The 16,871-nt window shown below is 44.5% G+C and overlaps 1 protein-coding gene across 1 annotated transcript in view; it reads left to right on the top strand.

Moving 5' to 3' along the window:
• The first annotated feature begins 3,432 nt into the window (after positions 1–3,432).
• LOC141168333 (uncharacterized) overlaps positions 3,433–16,871 on the top strand; it is a 36,817-nt gene continuing 23,378 nt past the window's right edge. The window contains exon 1 of the mRNA XM_073655053.1: positions 3,433–3,708. Coding sequence (XP_073511154.1) covers positions 3,651–3,708 — 58 coding nt within the window. The 5' untranslated portion in view covers positions 3,433–3,650. The remainder of the gene's footprint in view (positions 3,709–16,871) is intronic.

The following is a 16,871-nucleotide window of genomic DNA, read 5'->3' as shown; positions in this document are numbered from 1 at the left end:
AAGCACTATAAAATGGTTTCAGAGAAAGCACTGGAGACTTCTAAGGTGGCCAGCAATGAGTCCAGACCTGAATCCCATAGAACACCTGTGGAGAGATCTCAAAATGGCAGTTTGGAGAAGGCACCCTTCAAATATCAGGGACCTGGAGCAGTTTGCCAAAGAAGAATGGTCTACAATTCCAGCAGAGCATTGTAAGAAACTCATTGATGGTTACCGGAAGCGGTTGTTCGCAGTTATTTTGGCTAAAGGTTGTGCAACCAAGTATTAGGCTGAGGGTGCCAATACTTTTGTCTGGCCCATTTTTGGAGTTTTGTGTGAAATGATCAATGATTTGATTTTTGCTTCATTCTCTTTTGTGTTTTTTCCTTGCAAGCAAATTAAATGAAGATAATAATACCAAAGAATTTGTGATTGCAATCATTTTCAGGAAGAAACTGAGTATTATCTGACAGAATTGCAGGGGTGACAATACTTTTGGCCACCACTGTACATATATACTATATGGTGTCCTGTAGGCTCAGGATCAGTCAGTTCAGGGTGCTGTATACTCCTGTCTGCAGTCGCTTTATCTGACCCTCACTGAGTTATTACTGCAGACTGACCTTCCATACAGATCAGGTAAAGCTGGAGCCGATGACCCCACTGACAGCACGACCCGACTTGTGTGATGGGTCAGTCTACTGCAATAAATCAGACAGCAGGACTGCAGACAGACGCATGATCTGGCCATGAACATACCAAGAGCCTGAGGCGAGCCTTGTCCTTTCACCTCCTCCTAAAAACATCAAAGATCTCCTGCCTCGCCCCAGCTGACCTGATACTGTGCTTACAAACTGCTCTCCTACCAGAAGCAGCCCTGTGCCCTAGATGATGCGAGTTGAGCAGACTCACTGCACACAGTGTAGGTGTGTCTACGGGGCTAGAAAGCGGCTGCCGGGACTTGTACATATTTAAATGTACAGAGCCAGCACCTGCTTTCTAGCAGAGCGGCCCGAAACAGCCGCTAGGGGACCGGCCCAGGGGGCATTTGCCCCCTGTAGCCCCTGTGCCCCCCTGGCCCAGCCCACTCCTGCCGGTCAGTCAGAATGACTGACCGAAAACAGCGATCTGGGTGCGGGGACCGATGGCATGGATTCCCGCACCTCATCCCATGCCTTGCAGGTGTCACTGACAGCTGTCAGCACTGAACTGTCACTGTGTGTTTACACACAGTGACAATTCAAAGTCATGACTAGGAAAGACCGTCATGGTGCGGAAACTGACACCTGCACAAGATGGGCTATGTCCGTCATTGGACATAATGGCGTTAAAATTGCATAGGTCCTTCAAAAAATTGATTTTGGAAAATGTCTTAAAAATGTAAAAATGAAATTGCTGCTTAATTTATTACCCTTCTAATAGGCTAAAAGAATCAAAAGAATAACAATAACATGAAGCAGACATATGGTAAATCTTAATTATTAAAGAAGTTGTCCAGTACTTTTGATAAATGCCCCAATTACCCCGCGCGTCACACCCAGCATCCACCGCGCGCTTTCCCAATAAATGAGGAGAGGGAGAGCGCGTGGTGGATGCTGGGTGTGATGCGTGGGGTAACCACACTGAGTCACGCCCGGCTGCAGCCAGAATTTGATGTGACATCAGCGGATGTCAGAGCCGGATGCAGCCGGGGGTCACGTGATGCCTGTGAGCGGCCCGCGATAGCGCCGCTCACAGGCCATAAAGACACAGCAAGGTAATAACAAAAACACTTATGGGCCCAAGGTAAATACATTGGGGCATTTGTCAAAAGTACTGGACAACTGCTTTAACTATTGTGTGAGGCGTGATTGTGTTAGGGTAAGCGCATTTTTGGTTCCAGTGCTGTTAGAAAAAAACAAACAGCACCGAGAAAGTATTAGGACCAATGTTATTCAATTGAGCTGCTCATATGAGCATTTTTTTTCATGGTCTGAATCTGTATGTGAAAAAAGTCACAGCATTCACTAGTTTCTTCCATATGTCGGATGAGACTCGTCTATTCGTGCACAGAATAAAGAAAGATCTTATACGGATCAACATCTGTTTTTTTTTATGGATACATTGCAGTACTTAACAGAGGAAACTGTATTTGTTCTTGTAGATGTTGATATAAAAAACCTGATGACATACAGATTACATACTGACCACCATATAGATGAAAATCATCCATTTTATCTAGGTGAAAATCAGATGTGAACCCAGTCTTAAGAGAAGAGAAATTCAAATGTAGAAAAATTCAGATCTTTCTAAATTTTTAGTAACTGTGAGGAGCTGGCCACTTACTAAAGACTATCGGATTTTTCCAGCTCGGAGCTCCGTTTCTGTTGATATTATTATTGTTTTATTAGAGATTTGCTTGCTGTGTTTTATTAATGTTCTGCTTGCTCATCAGTTTATGTGCATTCATTTCACTGGTAAAGTGTCCAGCATTCCAGTAATCTCATCAGTATCTCAGGAGCCTTAAGCCATTGTTCAAACAGCGACTAGACCCATTGTGTGGATTGGGAAAGTAGATCCAGCAGAGCCGTCATCATAGGGAGTCGCACATGCAGTCCCAGGTGATGAGTTCGGCTTGAGAAAAATGCCTCCACTAATGCACACTTAGCTTTGAGGGGGCTGATCCCAGTGAAGGAGAATAGAAGCCACATGTTTAGTCAACAATTGTTGGAATGATGTCGAAGGGATAAGATTTAGTATGAGGACCTGAACCATTGATGGATCGATTGCATATGGTGTAGAGATTGGCTGCCGACTGGGTTGGATAAACGTGCTATAGTTGTGGGATCTGTCGTCTGGATTTGATAAACTTTCTTAAAGGACTGTTGTTACTGGATACCCGCGTTTCCATTGTTTTATCTGTTGTCTGGAGGATCATGGAATGTGAATACAGACTATACTGGCAGGAGATACGAAATCTGTGGGCCAACCAAAAGTTGGGAGACAGTGAGTATCGCCCGATACAAAGGCAGTGGAACTACTGATCCCATGTGGGAACTTGAGGACTGAGAGAACTGTATTTAGGCCATTTACCTGGAGTTGTTGTAAAACCTTGATGAAAGGAATAAAATATTGTTGCAACATTAACCTGCCTAGGTGATTATTAAATCCCACAACCTCAGATCTTCACAGTAACTTTCATATTTTTTTATTGTAAATACAAGACATATCAGCCTAAACTTACCATTAACATAAAGTACAATGTGTCATGAAGAAACAGTCTCAGAATCACTTGTAAAAGTTATAATGATCGCATAAAATGATGCATTTCCGATTACATATCTTTGTAAAAGGAACAGTAAGCTCTGAACTCAGGTACAACTCAGAGTAAATACCAGGAAGCAAAAGCAAACAAACACTACATGAAAGGGATTATAAAGCTGCAGATAAAACTGCTAGGCAACTTTTCTAATGTGTTCTTTTAAAGTAAAGGAGTAACTCCCACTCTCATAGCAACATGAAATAGGAGAGCTCAAACAATTAGCAAAAGGCCATCCACAGTACGCACAATGGTGTGGCTCCTGAACAGATACCTTCATGGCCGCACTACGCTATAGGCACGGTGGACTGAATCATTCGGAAATCTTCTGGATATAAATACTGCCTAGTGGTGGATATCTTATTATGAGAAGATGTACAGAATGAGAACCAGCAGGAGAAAAGTTACGTTCAATGAGGAGCCCATCTTCGGTAAGTAATGAACCTGGGGTTTGCTAAAAAATTAAGAACAGTTTATTTTATTTTGGATAATGTATTATTGAGAAATTATTATTATTGTGTCTTGGTGATATTTTCATCCGTAACATCATGTCAACACACTGATATTGGAGACAGCCCTTTACACAATCACATATCCCATGTGTGATGAGGTCTATTTTCCACCTTAAACAGGTTTTAGACCCCAAACCAATATCATCTATGTAAAGTTCCTGTAATGTTAATTACATTCATACCTTTGTTTTATAAGTCTACATTTTAAAGACATCCATCAGCAAAATTTTACGTAAATGAGCCACAAGTGCAGGAGGTTTGGCCCTGCACTTACAGCTCTCCAGCTCTCTATCTCTTTCTCTGCCCACTGCCGCCCTTCTGTCAGTGAGAGACAGGTAACTCATCTATGTGACCTGCTCCCCACCTGAGATCTCACACTAGTACAGTCATTTCAGGGGTAGGCCGATACTTTGACTCTCACGGTCATCAGGACCTTACTGTGCATGTGCCACCCCCAGACATGAGGGCACATGTGCAAGTTCTCAGGAGGGGAAGCAGGTCTTACAGGTTCCCTTTATTTTTGTCTCCAAAATTTGACGTCGTATTAAAGAGGTTTGCCAATTTCTCTTGTAAGTGCATCCTTCCTCACAAACTGACCAACACTTCTGTCCATACAATCGCTGCTGGTGGAGGAACATGTGACCAGACCTGTCCATCAGCCTAATCAAACTAAAAAAGCTCACATGGGATAGCTGCTTTTATTTTGGAGGAGGCTGATGGACAGGTCTAGTCAATTGCTCCTCCATCAGGACAGAAATGATGGTCAGTTTGTGAGTAAACAAGATAAAGTGTCCGACGCCTTTAAACTTTTAAACCTTTTTTTGGTTGGATTTAAAGTGGTTGTTTGGTCAAAATGAAAAGCTTACAGGTGGCTTGGAGGACAAAAAAATTAAGTAATACTCCCATAGCGCCTCCTAAGCAATCTCCGTGGTCTGTGCCTCCTAAGCACTCTATGCTCTGCTGTCTGTGCATGCACAGGAAGAGATGTCACCATTCCACCAGCAGCTGAACCGCTGAAGCCTTTTATATTGATGCTCAAGTCACCTGACTGGTGCAGACAATCACAGGCTGCAGCAGTCTGGTGGAATGGTGACGTCACTGCTTCCTGTCTCTGCGCAGACTATGGAGCGGTCTTTGCTGGATTCAGATAGACGCCTGTAGGTGAGTTTGTCTGAGTTTGGTATTTTTATTTTTTACACATCCCGTTGCCTAGGCAGTTTTATTTTTTTCCAGACGCACCTTTAGGCTATGTGCGCATGTTCAGGAATTGCTTGCAGAAATTTCTGCAGCGTTTCTGCACCTCTTGGCAGCAAAAACGCTGCATTTTCCACAGCGTTTACATTCCTTTTTTATGTGGAAATGCACAAAGAATGGACATGCTGCGCTTTTTTCCGCACATGAAATCCGGTCAGAATAATTCTTGATCACGTGCACAGAATTTGCAAAATGTCGGTGGAAGTCATGGAATAAGGTATGTAATGCGATTTTGGCCCATTTACGAGCTGAAAAAAAATGCACAAAAAACGCACCAAAAACGGACTGTGTGAACTTAACCTTAATCACAATAATTAAAAAAAATAATAATTGAAGGTGACAAACACACGTTTAATTCTTGACAACAGCCCTATGGACTCTTTGTCATAACTGTTTTTTGTTGTTTAGGACTTTTTTTGCTGCAGGGAATATGTACAGAGTATTGTTCTACATACACAGCTACTAATTGACTTGAAATGCCAGACCTGTAATGACCTCAGTACAAGACAAACCTGACATCATGTAGAATTGTTTGTTACATCAAGTCTTTAAGAAATGTTCTGCCCTACAACTTCTCCTTGTGGCCTGGAGAGATATCAGGCATGACCAGATAATTTTCCTCTGTGATAGCCACCTTGGTTGTAATGAAGAAGAAAGTTTACCTTTATTAAATACACATTAGGCCAGGAGTCTCCAACATCCAGCCCTGGGGCCGCATGCAGTCTCTGAGGTTGTCATCTGCGTCTCACTGGGTACCGAAGATCCCGAGACATCCTCGGGACCGCAGTGAACAGGCTGAAAGAAGAGTGTGCTGGCATCCTTTGGAGACCTCATGGAGGAGCACAATGTGTCATAGCAGAGGCATCTAGTTCCTGCGCTGACAGATCCCTGGTGGTAGGTGAATATGGGAGGGATTTTTTTCCTTTTAAATTAAATCTGTCAGCAGATTTTTGCTATTTAATCTGATAGCAGCAGGAGGTAGGGGTTGAGACACTGGTTTCAGTGATGTGTCACTTATTAGACCTCATTCAAACATCCATGTTGCACATACAGACGTGGTCAAAATTGTTGGTACCCCTCGTTTAATGAAAGAAAAACCCACAATGGTCACAGAAATAACTTGAATCTGACAAAAGTAATAATAAATTAAAAATCTATGAAAATGAACAAATGGAAGTCAGACATTGCTTTTCAACCCTGCTTCCACAGAATTTTTTAAAAAATGAATCTCTTTAACCCCTTACTTACCGGGGACGTATTAGTACGCATATTTGCGATCCCTCCGTTCAGTGAGGGCTGCTGCGCTGAGCCCTCACTGAACGGAGCACATGTCAGCTGATTCTTACAGCTGACATGTGCCCGCAACAGCCGCGGGTGGAATCGCGATCCACCCGCGGCTGTTAACATGTTAAATGCTGCTGTCAATCTCCGACAGCAGCATTTAACGCGCGCTTCCGGGTAGCGCGTCATAAGCCCCGCCCACCGGCGACCCCGTCACGTGATCGCGGGTCGCCGATGGGCGTGCATGACAACCCAGGGTCTGCAGCAGACGCCTGTGGTTGTCATGATCTTGTCGCTATGAGCGCCACCTAGTGGTCGGCGCTCATAGCACAGGACCATTTCTGCTGCATGCAGGGGACCTGCTCGTCCCCTGTATGTAGCAGAGGCGATCGGATAGTTGCTGCTTCTAGTCTCCTATGGAGACTATAGAAGCATGCAAAAAGTAAAAAAAAAAAGTTTTTAAAAATATAAAAAAAAATAAAAAAATATAAAAGTTTAAATCACCCCCCTTTCGCCCCATTCAAAATAAAATATATATATAAAAAAAAAACCCACATACACATATTTGGTATAGCCGCGTTCAGAATCGCCCGATCTATCAATATAAAAAAAGAATTAATCCGATCGGTAAACGGCGTAACGAGAAAAAAATTCTAAACGCCAGAATTACGTTTTTTGGTCGCCGCAAAATTGCAATAAAATGCAATAACGGGCGATCAAAACATCGGATCTACCCCAAATGTTATGAATAAAAACGTCAGCCCGGCACGCAAAAAATAAGCCATCAACCAGCCCCAGATCACGAAAAATGGAGACGCTACGGGTCTTAGAAAATGGCGCTATTTTTTAATTTTTTTTTTTACCAAATTTTGGAATTTTTTTTCACCACTTAAATATAAAAGAACCTATACATGTTTGGTGTCTATGAACTCGTAATGACCTGTAGAATAAGAAGGGCAGGTCCGTTTTAGCATTCAGTGAACGTGGTAAAAAAAATAAATAAAAAACAACTGTGGTTTTGCACTTTTTTTGCAATTTTACCGCACTTGGAATTTTTTTCCCGTTTTCCCGTACAGGATATGGTAAAACTAGTAATGGCGTTGAAAAGTACAACTCGTCCCGCAAAAAATAAGCCCTCACATGGCCATATTGACCAAAAAATAAAAACGCTATGGCTCTGGGAACAAGGGGAGCAAAAACGAAAATGCAAAAACGAAAAATGCTCCAGGGCTTAAGGGGTTAAATAGGCCTGGACAGAAATGATAGTACTCTTAACTTAATATTTTGTTGAACAACCTTTTGAAGCAATCACTGCAATAAAACGATTCCTGTAACTGTCAATGAGACTTCTGCACCTCTCGACAGGTATTTTGGCCCACTCCTCATGAGCAAACTGCTCCAGTTGTCTCGTGTTTGAAGGTTGCCTTTTCCAGATGGCATGTTTCAGCTCTTTCCAAAGATGCTCAATAGGATTTAGGTCAGGGCTCATAGAAGGCCACTTCAGAATAGTCCAATGTTTTCCTCTTAGCCATTCTTGGGTGTTTTTAGCTGTGTGTTTTGGGTCATTATCTGGTTGCAAGACCCATGACCTGCGACTGAGACCAAGCTTTCTGACACTGGGCAGCACATTTCTCTCTAGAATCCCTTGATAGTCTTGAGATTTCATTCTACCCTGCACAGATTCAAGACACCCTGTGCCAAATGCAGCAAAGCAGCCCCAGAACATAACAGAGCCTCCTCCATGTTTCACAGTAGGGACAGTGTTCTTTTCTTGATATGCTTCATTTTTCTGTCTGTAAACATAGAGCTGATGTGCCTTTCCAAAAAAAATCCATTTTTGTCTCATCTGTCCATAGGACATTCTCCCAGAAGCTTTGTGGCTTGTCAACATGTAATTTGGCAAATTCCAGTCTGGCTTTTTTATGATTTTTTTTCAACAATGGTGTTCTCCTTGGTCATCTCCCATGAAGTCCACTTTGGATCATACAACGACGGATGGTGTGATCTGACACTGATGTTCCTTGAGCTTGAAGTTCACCTTTAATCTCTTTAGAAGTTATCCTTGGCTCTTTTGTTACCATTCGTATAATCCATCTTTTTGATTTGTCATAAATTTTCCTCCTGCGGCCACGTTCAGGGAGGTTGGCTACAGTCCCATGGATCTTAAATTTCTGAATAATATGTGCAACTCTAGTCAGAGGAACATCAAGCTGCTTGGAGATGGTCTTATAACCTTTACCTTTAAGGCTATGTGCCCACGTAGCAGATTTGATGCAGAGCGTTTTTTCTGCCAGACAGAAGCGTTTTTTCAAGCAGTTTTCCAAGCGATTTTGAGCATCACTTGGAAAAGTGCTTGACAAGTTGGTCACACAATATAAATCCATGCAACCGGCATGGATTTATAATGTGTGAACAACTGATGCTTTAAATGCAGCATCTATAGTGAAAAAAAGAGAATTAAATCGTTAAAAATAAAAAAAACCTGTATATTCACCTCTCCGGTCTCCTCCAGTCTGCTGCCGGCGGCGTCCACTCTCCTCGCGTCCCGCAGTGTACTGTCAGGACCTGCGGTGACCTCATTTAGTCAGCTGATGGTCACGCGACCATCACCTGACCGCCGACGTCAGCGGTCGCGTGACCATCAGGTGACTAAATGACGTCACCGCAGGTCCTGACAGTACACCGCGGGACGCCAAGCAGAGAGGAAGTGGCCGGGAGCAGATTGGGGGCCGCCGGAGAGGTGAATATGACGCGCCCCCTGGGCCTGTGCTGTGCTGGGGAACCCGGAACCGGGCCTGTTGTAGGATGCTGGGGGTTGTAGTCTCCGTGTGGCGGTGACCCGGTCCGTGCCCAGGGTGGTCAAACCAGTGGCAGTCTTAATGTATAGCAAATGTCTGACTACGCCACCCGTGGATTGCGGTCAGTGGGGACCGCCGCTGCGCTGCAGACCGCTGAGGCTGATGTTGTTTGCGCAGCGGAGTATGGGATAACTCCCCACGGGAGAAGTATTGCCTCAGGGCAGCTAATGTGAGAGATGATGGGAATGATGGTGTGAGCGTCCCAGTGCTAATGGTGCTGGTGCGGCGAGGAACCACAGAGACGTGCGGTTGCAGTTTTCAATGCTTTATTCACAGTTGTTGTTCATGTCAATGCTGCAGGCGATGACTGCCCGAGCCGTGCTGCGTCCACCAGGCAAGGGACTCTGTCAACTCCCAGGTAATTCCAGAGTGTGGTTCAGAGCTCCCTTCTCTACCTTTCTCTGGCCGTCCCCACCAGTGACCCACCTTTGTCCAGCTTCCTCGGGCCTTCTGTTGGCGAAACCTCTCCCGGTTTCCCTGACCCTATGTGGTATGCTTTCCTGGTGGATGTAGTGAGGGGTTGCACCAAGATGTGGTCACAACCTCCGGTTTTGGCTGAGGATTAGTCGCCTCCACCAATTTGGGTTCCGGTACCCTGTTCTGCCAACCCTTCACCCTGTATCTCCTCTGGGCATATGGGGTTCCTTCGGTCCTCGTGTCTCTGGGCCTTTCTCTGTGTTCCTTGCTTCCTTTCTCCTCTGTTCCAGTTCCTTTCTTACTTTCCTTTCCGTTCCTTCTCCTCTCTCTTTCTGCTGTTTCTGGCCTCCACTCCAGGCCTGCCTCTGGAGCTGGGCCCAGACTGAGCCACAGCTCCCTGTCAGCCCTCTCTGGCTGAGCTCCTGTCTTCTTCTCCTCCTCTCTGAACTGAACCCTGTCCTAAGATGGTGCCCACCTTATATACCTCCCTCTATGTGTGAGCCCAGGTGACTAGCAACCAATGGGTTCCTATCTATGCCCAGAGACCCACCCCTATCTGCTCCTACACCACTGGGTATTCCACCCCCTCCCCACTCCAGCCAGGAACAGATGCTGTCGTGCCTGCACTTCTGTCTAGTGGGAGCACCGTTGAGCTGTCCCTCGGAAATGGGGTGTGTGTGATGCATGCAGCTAACTGAGCCCTGGTCCACACTTCATCCTTACCCGGGAGTGGAATATCACACCTCTGGTTTGAGGTGCAATACCCCTGTAGCAGCCGAGCCCTCGGGGTGCTACAAATATACAGGTTTTGTTTATTTTTAACTTTTTTATTTCTTTTTTTCACCGCATGGTAGCCGGGATGAAGAGGAGTTGTAGTCTTCTCTTCATCCCGGGTACCACACGCACCGCGATTACGCTGCAAATTCGCGGCCATTGAATTTAATTGAAACGCAGCAAATCCACATATACCTGCGGGTTTGCTGCGTTTCAATGTTCCTCAATGGCCGCGAATTTGCAGCGTAATCGCGGTAGAAATGGTCATGCTGCGTTTTGCAACGCAATGCGAATTCGGCGCGCTAATTATTATGTGCACAGCACATCCGAATTCACATTGCTTTGAATGGCAGACTGTTTTACAAGCGTTTTCACAGTCGTAAAAACGCTACAAAAACACTACGTGGGCACTTAACCTAACATGCTTGTCTATAATTTTCTTTCTAATCTCCTGAGACAACTCTTTCCTTTCCTTCCTCTGGTCCATGTTGAGTGTGGTACACACCATGTCACTAAACAGCACAGTGAGTATCTGTAGCCCTATATACAGGCCCACTGACTGGTTACAAGATTGTAGACACATGTGATGCTAATTAGTGGACACAACTTGATTTAACATGTCCCTTTTGTCACATTATTTTCATGGGTACCATCATTTCTGTCCAGGCCTATTTCATGAGTTTAATATTTTAAACAATTCTGTGGAAGCAGGGTTGAAAAGCAATGTCTGACTTTCATTTGTTCATTTTCATAGATTTTTAATTTATTATTACTTTTGTCAGATTCAAGTTATTTCTGTGACCATTGTGGGTCTTTCTTTCATTAAACGAGGACCACCAACAATTTTGACCACGTGTGTACATGTTGTATCCTTTTTTTTTTTACAGAATGAACATCCCATTATAATCTGTGGTGCTATTCACATGTCCGTGTTTTTTCATGGACCGTGTGTCTGCAAAACACAGGGAAACATGTCCATTGTCCGCACAGATGACAAGGGCCAATACAAGTCTATTGGTCAGTGAAAAACACATACAGAACATGGATGACATCTGTGTTTAACATTGCTGCAAAGTATAGGAGAAGCTTTGTAATTTATTTATTTATTCATCCATGAAAAACACTGATGCACACTGATGATAAATACAGACACACTGATACATAACACTGATTTACCCCATATCCCTTTTTCATGTACGTATTTAAACACAGACATGTGAATGAGGCCTTAGGCTGTGTGCTGTTGTGTCAATACAATGAGTGTTTATCAGCAGAAGATTATCACTGTCGGACTGGTGCCATCCTGCATGCTGGTCCAACCACGCCCCCAGCACTGATTAGCAGCTTGCTGTCAACGTACAAAAAAACCTGATAATTAGGGGTGTGAATGGGGACAGCTTCCTGAGCTCTGCTACATGCTTCATCTAAAAAACCCTGATTGTGTCATAAGTGCTGCACCCAGTAAACTAAGTGATACATCGCTGGAATTGACCTGACCAAGTATTGAGTGCATTTACTGAACATACATTTCAGTAGGCCAATATTTCAGATTTTAAAATCATTTTTCAAGCTGTTGTTATAAAGTATTCTAATTTACTGAGATAATGACTTTTGTGTTTTCATTGGCTGTAAGCCATAATCATCAACATTAACAGAAATAAACACTTGAAATAGATCACTCTGTGTGTAATGACTCTATATATGAGTTTCACTTTTTGTATTGAAGAACTGAAATAAACTAACCTTTTGATGATATTCTAATTTAGTGAGATGCACCTGTATTCCCTTTAACCCCTTCCCAATATCTGCTGTACATGTATGGCAAAGCGGTTGGCGACTTCTGACAAACTGCCATACACTGCAAGATGGTAGTGCCAACTCACAAGCAGAGTCAGCTCCATAATCAGAGGGTTCCAGCTGAATATCATAGCTGACACTCTGCTGCACCGTCACAATCGTTATTAGCACTGATCATGGTCATTAAACCCCTTATTCATTTTACTCACTTATATAGCGCCATTAATCCCACAGCACTTTACAGACATTATGGGCACTGTCCCGATTGGGGCTCACAATCTACATTCCCTATCCTTATGTCTTTGGAGTGTGGGAGGAAACCGGAGATCCCGGAGGAAACCCACGCAAACACGGGGAGAACATACAAACTCCTTGCAGATGCTGTCTTTGATGGGATTTGAACCAGTGCTAATCACTTTGTCACTGTGCTCCCTAAAGTGACAGTGGTAACTAAATGGTTATTTGAGATAGGGGGCTCCCTCTTCAAGTCTATTGGCTCCCTGCGGGGTGCCGGTTTAGTTACCGTTTAGTAATGGCCTTTGGGTCAGCCAGCATCGGTGGCCTGTATCGCTCTTCAATAAGCAGGTCTAACAGGCGATTTGTGAATGTTCACATGACCGCATTTTCGGTCCGAGTGCTGTCGGTGAAACAAACGGACAGCACTCGGCCCAATATTATTCAATGAGACAGTGCAAATGAGTGATTTTCTTTTTCACTGACCAAATTTACATGTGGAAAAATAAAAATTCCAGCATTCACTGATTTCTTTCGTAAATCAGATGAGTCTATAGGTGTGTGAAAAAAATTGGATGCCATACAGAGACATAGTACAGCATCCGATTTTTTTTATGGAGACATTTCAATTCTGTAAAATAGGAAACTGTAAATAGTCTTGTAAATGATTAATAGCAAAAAAAAATTGTTCCACTTTTCTGGATGAAACTCTGATGATTTTTTTACGTTCGTGTGAACCTACCCTTAAACTTGGAGATCTAATGTCCTACTGAACAGAGTACAGAAGTATTGTAGGATATTAGATCAGCGGTCAGACAAGTATAAGTTAAAGTCCATTATAGGGACTGAGTAAAGAAGGAAAAAAAAAATTCTAAATAAAGTATGGAATAATATTTTGCTACTAAAAATGCTGTTTTGTGTAAACGGGCCAAGCCATAAAGCTAAAAAAAAAAATAACCCATACGATTAACATTGTAAAAAAAATGCCAAAAATGTAGCTTTTTTATTATACTGACACAAAAAAATTGTACCACTGAAAACATCATCTCATCTAGAACCAGAGCCTGTGTTCCAAATGTGTGTCAGTCTGCTGGATGGATCAGAGTCGCTGTCACGCTCCTGGGTTCGAACCCTTGAGCCTGTGTTTTGTGGTTGGCTTCTGTGTCAGTCGAGCCACAGCAGACACACCTTTTCTCCGGGCGTTTAGGTTCTGTTATTCTGGCTGCAGTCTGTTTAGCATGACACAGGTGTTTTCATTTGTCTGCCCTATCACCTTTCGGGTGCGGCTTTATATTCTGTCCCCCTGCTGGCATTTCCTGCTGGTGATAGTTTTTTGTGGATGTTCAGCCATTTTGCTGTACCTTTAAAGCTAGTCAGTGAAGTTCCAGCTAGGATTTTTCTCATTGCTGTTTCTGTTCTTTATACTACACCTACCTTCTGTTTCTTTCTACCTATTTTACCTAGCCCCGCTCTACTAGATGCATTATGTAAATTAGGAGGCAGGTCAGTGAAGGCACAGTGAGCTGTCATAAGAGCATATAGATGAATATGTAAGCAGAGCACCAGATAGAATGCCCCCCCACAGGCCGCCCCAGAGCACGAGCATATCATTGTCTCCAAACTGAAAGTAAAGATTACACAAGAACCACAGGACGGATTTCATCAACCAACGTATCATATTAATCCTGACAGTGTATGCGGTTTACTGAACGCAATCCTGCTGACAGGTGCACTTTAAGCATCTGAAATGCTACTCGATGGGGTTGAGATCTGGTGATTGACTCAGCCATTGCAGAATGTTCCATTTCTTTGCCTTAAAAAAACTCCTGGGTTGCTTTTAAAGTATGTTTTGGGTTATTGTCCATCTGTATTGTGAATCGCTGTCCAATCAACCTTGCTGCATTTGGTTGAATCTGAACAGAAAGTATTGCCCTGTATACTTCAGAATTAATCCAGCTGCTTCTGTCTTCAGTCACATAATCAAATAAGCACAAGTGACCCGGTGCCATTGGAAGTCATGTATACCCATGCCATCACACTGCCTCTGCCGTTTTTATACAGAGGATGCTGTGCTTTGGATCATGAGCTGTTTCAAGCCTTCGCCATACTTTCTTCCTCCCATCATTCTACTACAGGTTGATCTTAGATTCATCTGTCCAAAGAATGCTTTTCAGAACAGGGTTGGCTTCTTTAGTTGTTTTTTTGCAAAGTCTATTTTTAAGGCTGATTAATGGTTTGATTAAAGGTTTGCACCTTGTGCTTAACACTCTATTTGCTCTTATGAAGTCTTCTCTGTATGGTAGACTTAGATAATGAAACACCTACTTTCTGGAGAGTGTTCTTCACTTGGTTGGATGTTTTGAAGGAGTTCTTCACCATAGAAAGGACTTTGTGATAATCCACCACTGTTGTTGTTATGCACACGCCCGGAATGACTGGCGTGTGCGTGATTAGTGATCCCACTGTACCATGAACCGAGGACTGCCTGGAGGGGTGTAACTAAGTATCAACCCGATCCGACCAAGGTCGCACGGCGGCTTTGTCAACTCCGTGAACCAAGGAGGAACCGAGCAGAGGGACCAGGTGCTACTCCAGGTCAGACCCCGGTCACAGTTGTTGACCCACACCGGGGAATGCAGGAACAGGCAGGTTAGACTGGCATACAGGCAGGTGGGTATTGGCAGGCACGGCTGGTATGCAGACAGGTGGATACTGGTAAGCACGGTCGGTATGCAGACAGGTGGATACTGGCAAGTACGGCTGGTATGAAGACAGGTGGGTACTGGCAAGTGCGCAGGGGTGGATTAAGAGTAGCAAGGGCCCCGGGCAGTTTAGAAGGCGCAGGCGCAGGCCCCCCCACACACACACACACACACACACACACACCTGATGTATCACATGTCACATGATCCCCTGTGATAGATCATGTGATAGTTCACGTGAAATTTGGCACAATATTAATTATAATTTTTTTTAGGCTGTGTGCCCACTATGCGTTTTTTTAAGCAATTCCGCTGCAGAAACGCTTAGAAAACGCTTGATAGAAGGTCTGCCATGTTACCCAATGATAATCTGCATGTGCTGTGCACATGCTGCGGAAATTTCCGCTGCGGATTATCATTGCGGAAAAATCCGCAGCATTACCAATTATTTTGCGGAAGCTCGGCGTTTTCGCCGCCATTGACTTGCATTGGAAAGCATGGAATCCGCATCACTGCATCTGTACATGCGGATTCCATGCGTTTCAATGTGCAGATGGTACCCGCATTTGGAGACGAGGAGACTCTCCTCTGGGCCCAGGTACCATAGTACCTGTAAAAAAAGAATAAAATAAAAAATAAATATTATACTTACCTTCTGATGGCCCCCGGTGTCTTTATCCGATGCATCCTGGCTTGCCGGCAGCTCACGATGGTCTGAAAAGGACCTGCCGTGATGTCAGTTAGTCATGTGACGGGTCACGCGACCGCTGACGTTGGCAGGCCATCAGAAGGTAAGTATATATTTATTTTTTACCATTCTTTTACGGTCACACTATATAAATCCATGCCGGTTGCATGGATTTATATAGTGTGACCAAGTTGTCAAGCACTTTCCAAGTGATGCTAAAATCGCTTGGAAAAGCGCTTGATAACTAGCATACAGAAATGCATGTGAAGAACGCTTCACATCCGCATTTCCCTGGCAGGAAAAACGCATGTAAAATCCGCATGCGCTTTTTCTGCCAGGGAGATGCAGAAACGCTCAAAAAAAATCCGGAGCATTTGTGCATCGTGGGCACATAGCCTTACATTAATTGTATGACTCAATATTGACACGGCGCCATCTATACACAGCAGGAGGCCACACGGCGCCATCTATACACAGCAGGAGGCCACACGGCGCCATCTATACACAGCGGGAGGCCGCACGGCGCCCCCCTCAGACAGCGGGAGGCCACACGCAGTCACGCACACACAGACATATACATACACACATTTGAAAACACAAAAATACATATAAACAGACATCACACAATGATATCTGCCTGCACACACACACTCACTCAATCACACATACACTCACTCTCACACATACACACTCTCTCTCACACACACACACAGACTCACCATCCCCCGGCTCGGCTCCAGTCCTGCTCCTCTCCGGTGGTAAGTAGCAGTGCAGGGCGCGCACTACGTGACGTCACAGCTAGGAGACAAGTCCGCGCACAGGGCCGCGCCTCCTAGCAGTGACGCGGCCAGGCCAGCACAGGGAAGTTAACTGCTGCAGTACTGGCCCGACCGGAGAAGAAGCAGCGTCCGTGCGCCGCTGCTGGGGGAGCGGTCCGGGGGCCCCCCCGCCACTGTCTGCCAGTATGTGCCACGGCGCCGCACATATAATGAGGGCAATCTGGCCATAGACACCCCGGAGCCTCGGCCCCCTGAGGCCCCGGGCAGTAGCCCGGATTGCCCTCATTATAATCCGCCT

Source organism: Phyllobates terribilis, unplaced genomic scaffold (assembly GCF_046119375.1).
Source record: "Phyllobates terribilis strain yellow unplaced genomic scaffold, ASM4611937v1 Scaffold_1__5_contigs__length_1240528914, whole genome shotgun sequence".
NCBI lineage: Eukaryota > Metazoa > Chordata > Amphibia > Anura > Dendrobatidae > Phyllobates > Phyllobates terribilis.
This window is presented reverse-complemented; position numbering and strand designations above follow the sequence as displayed.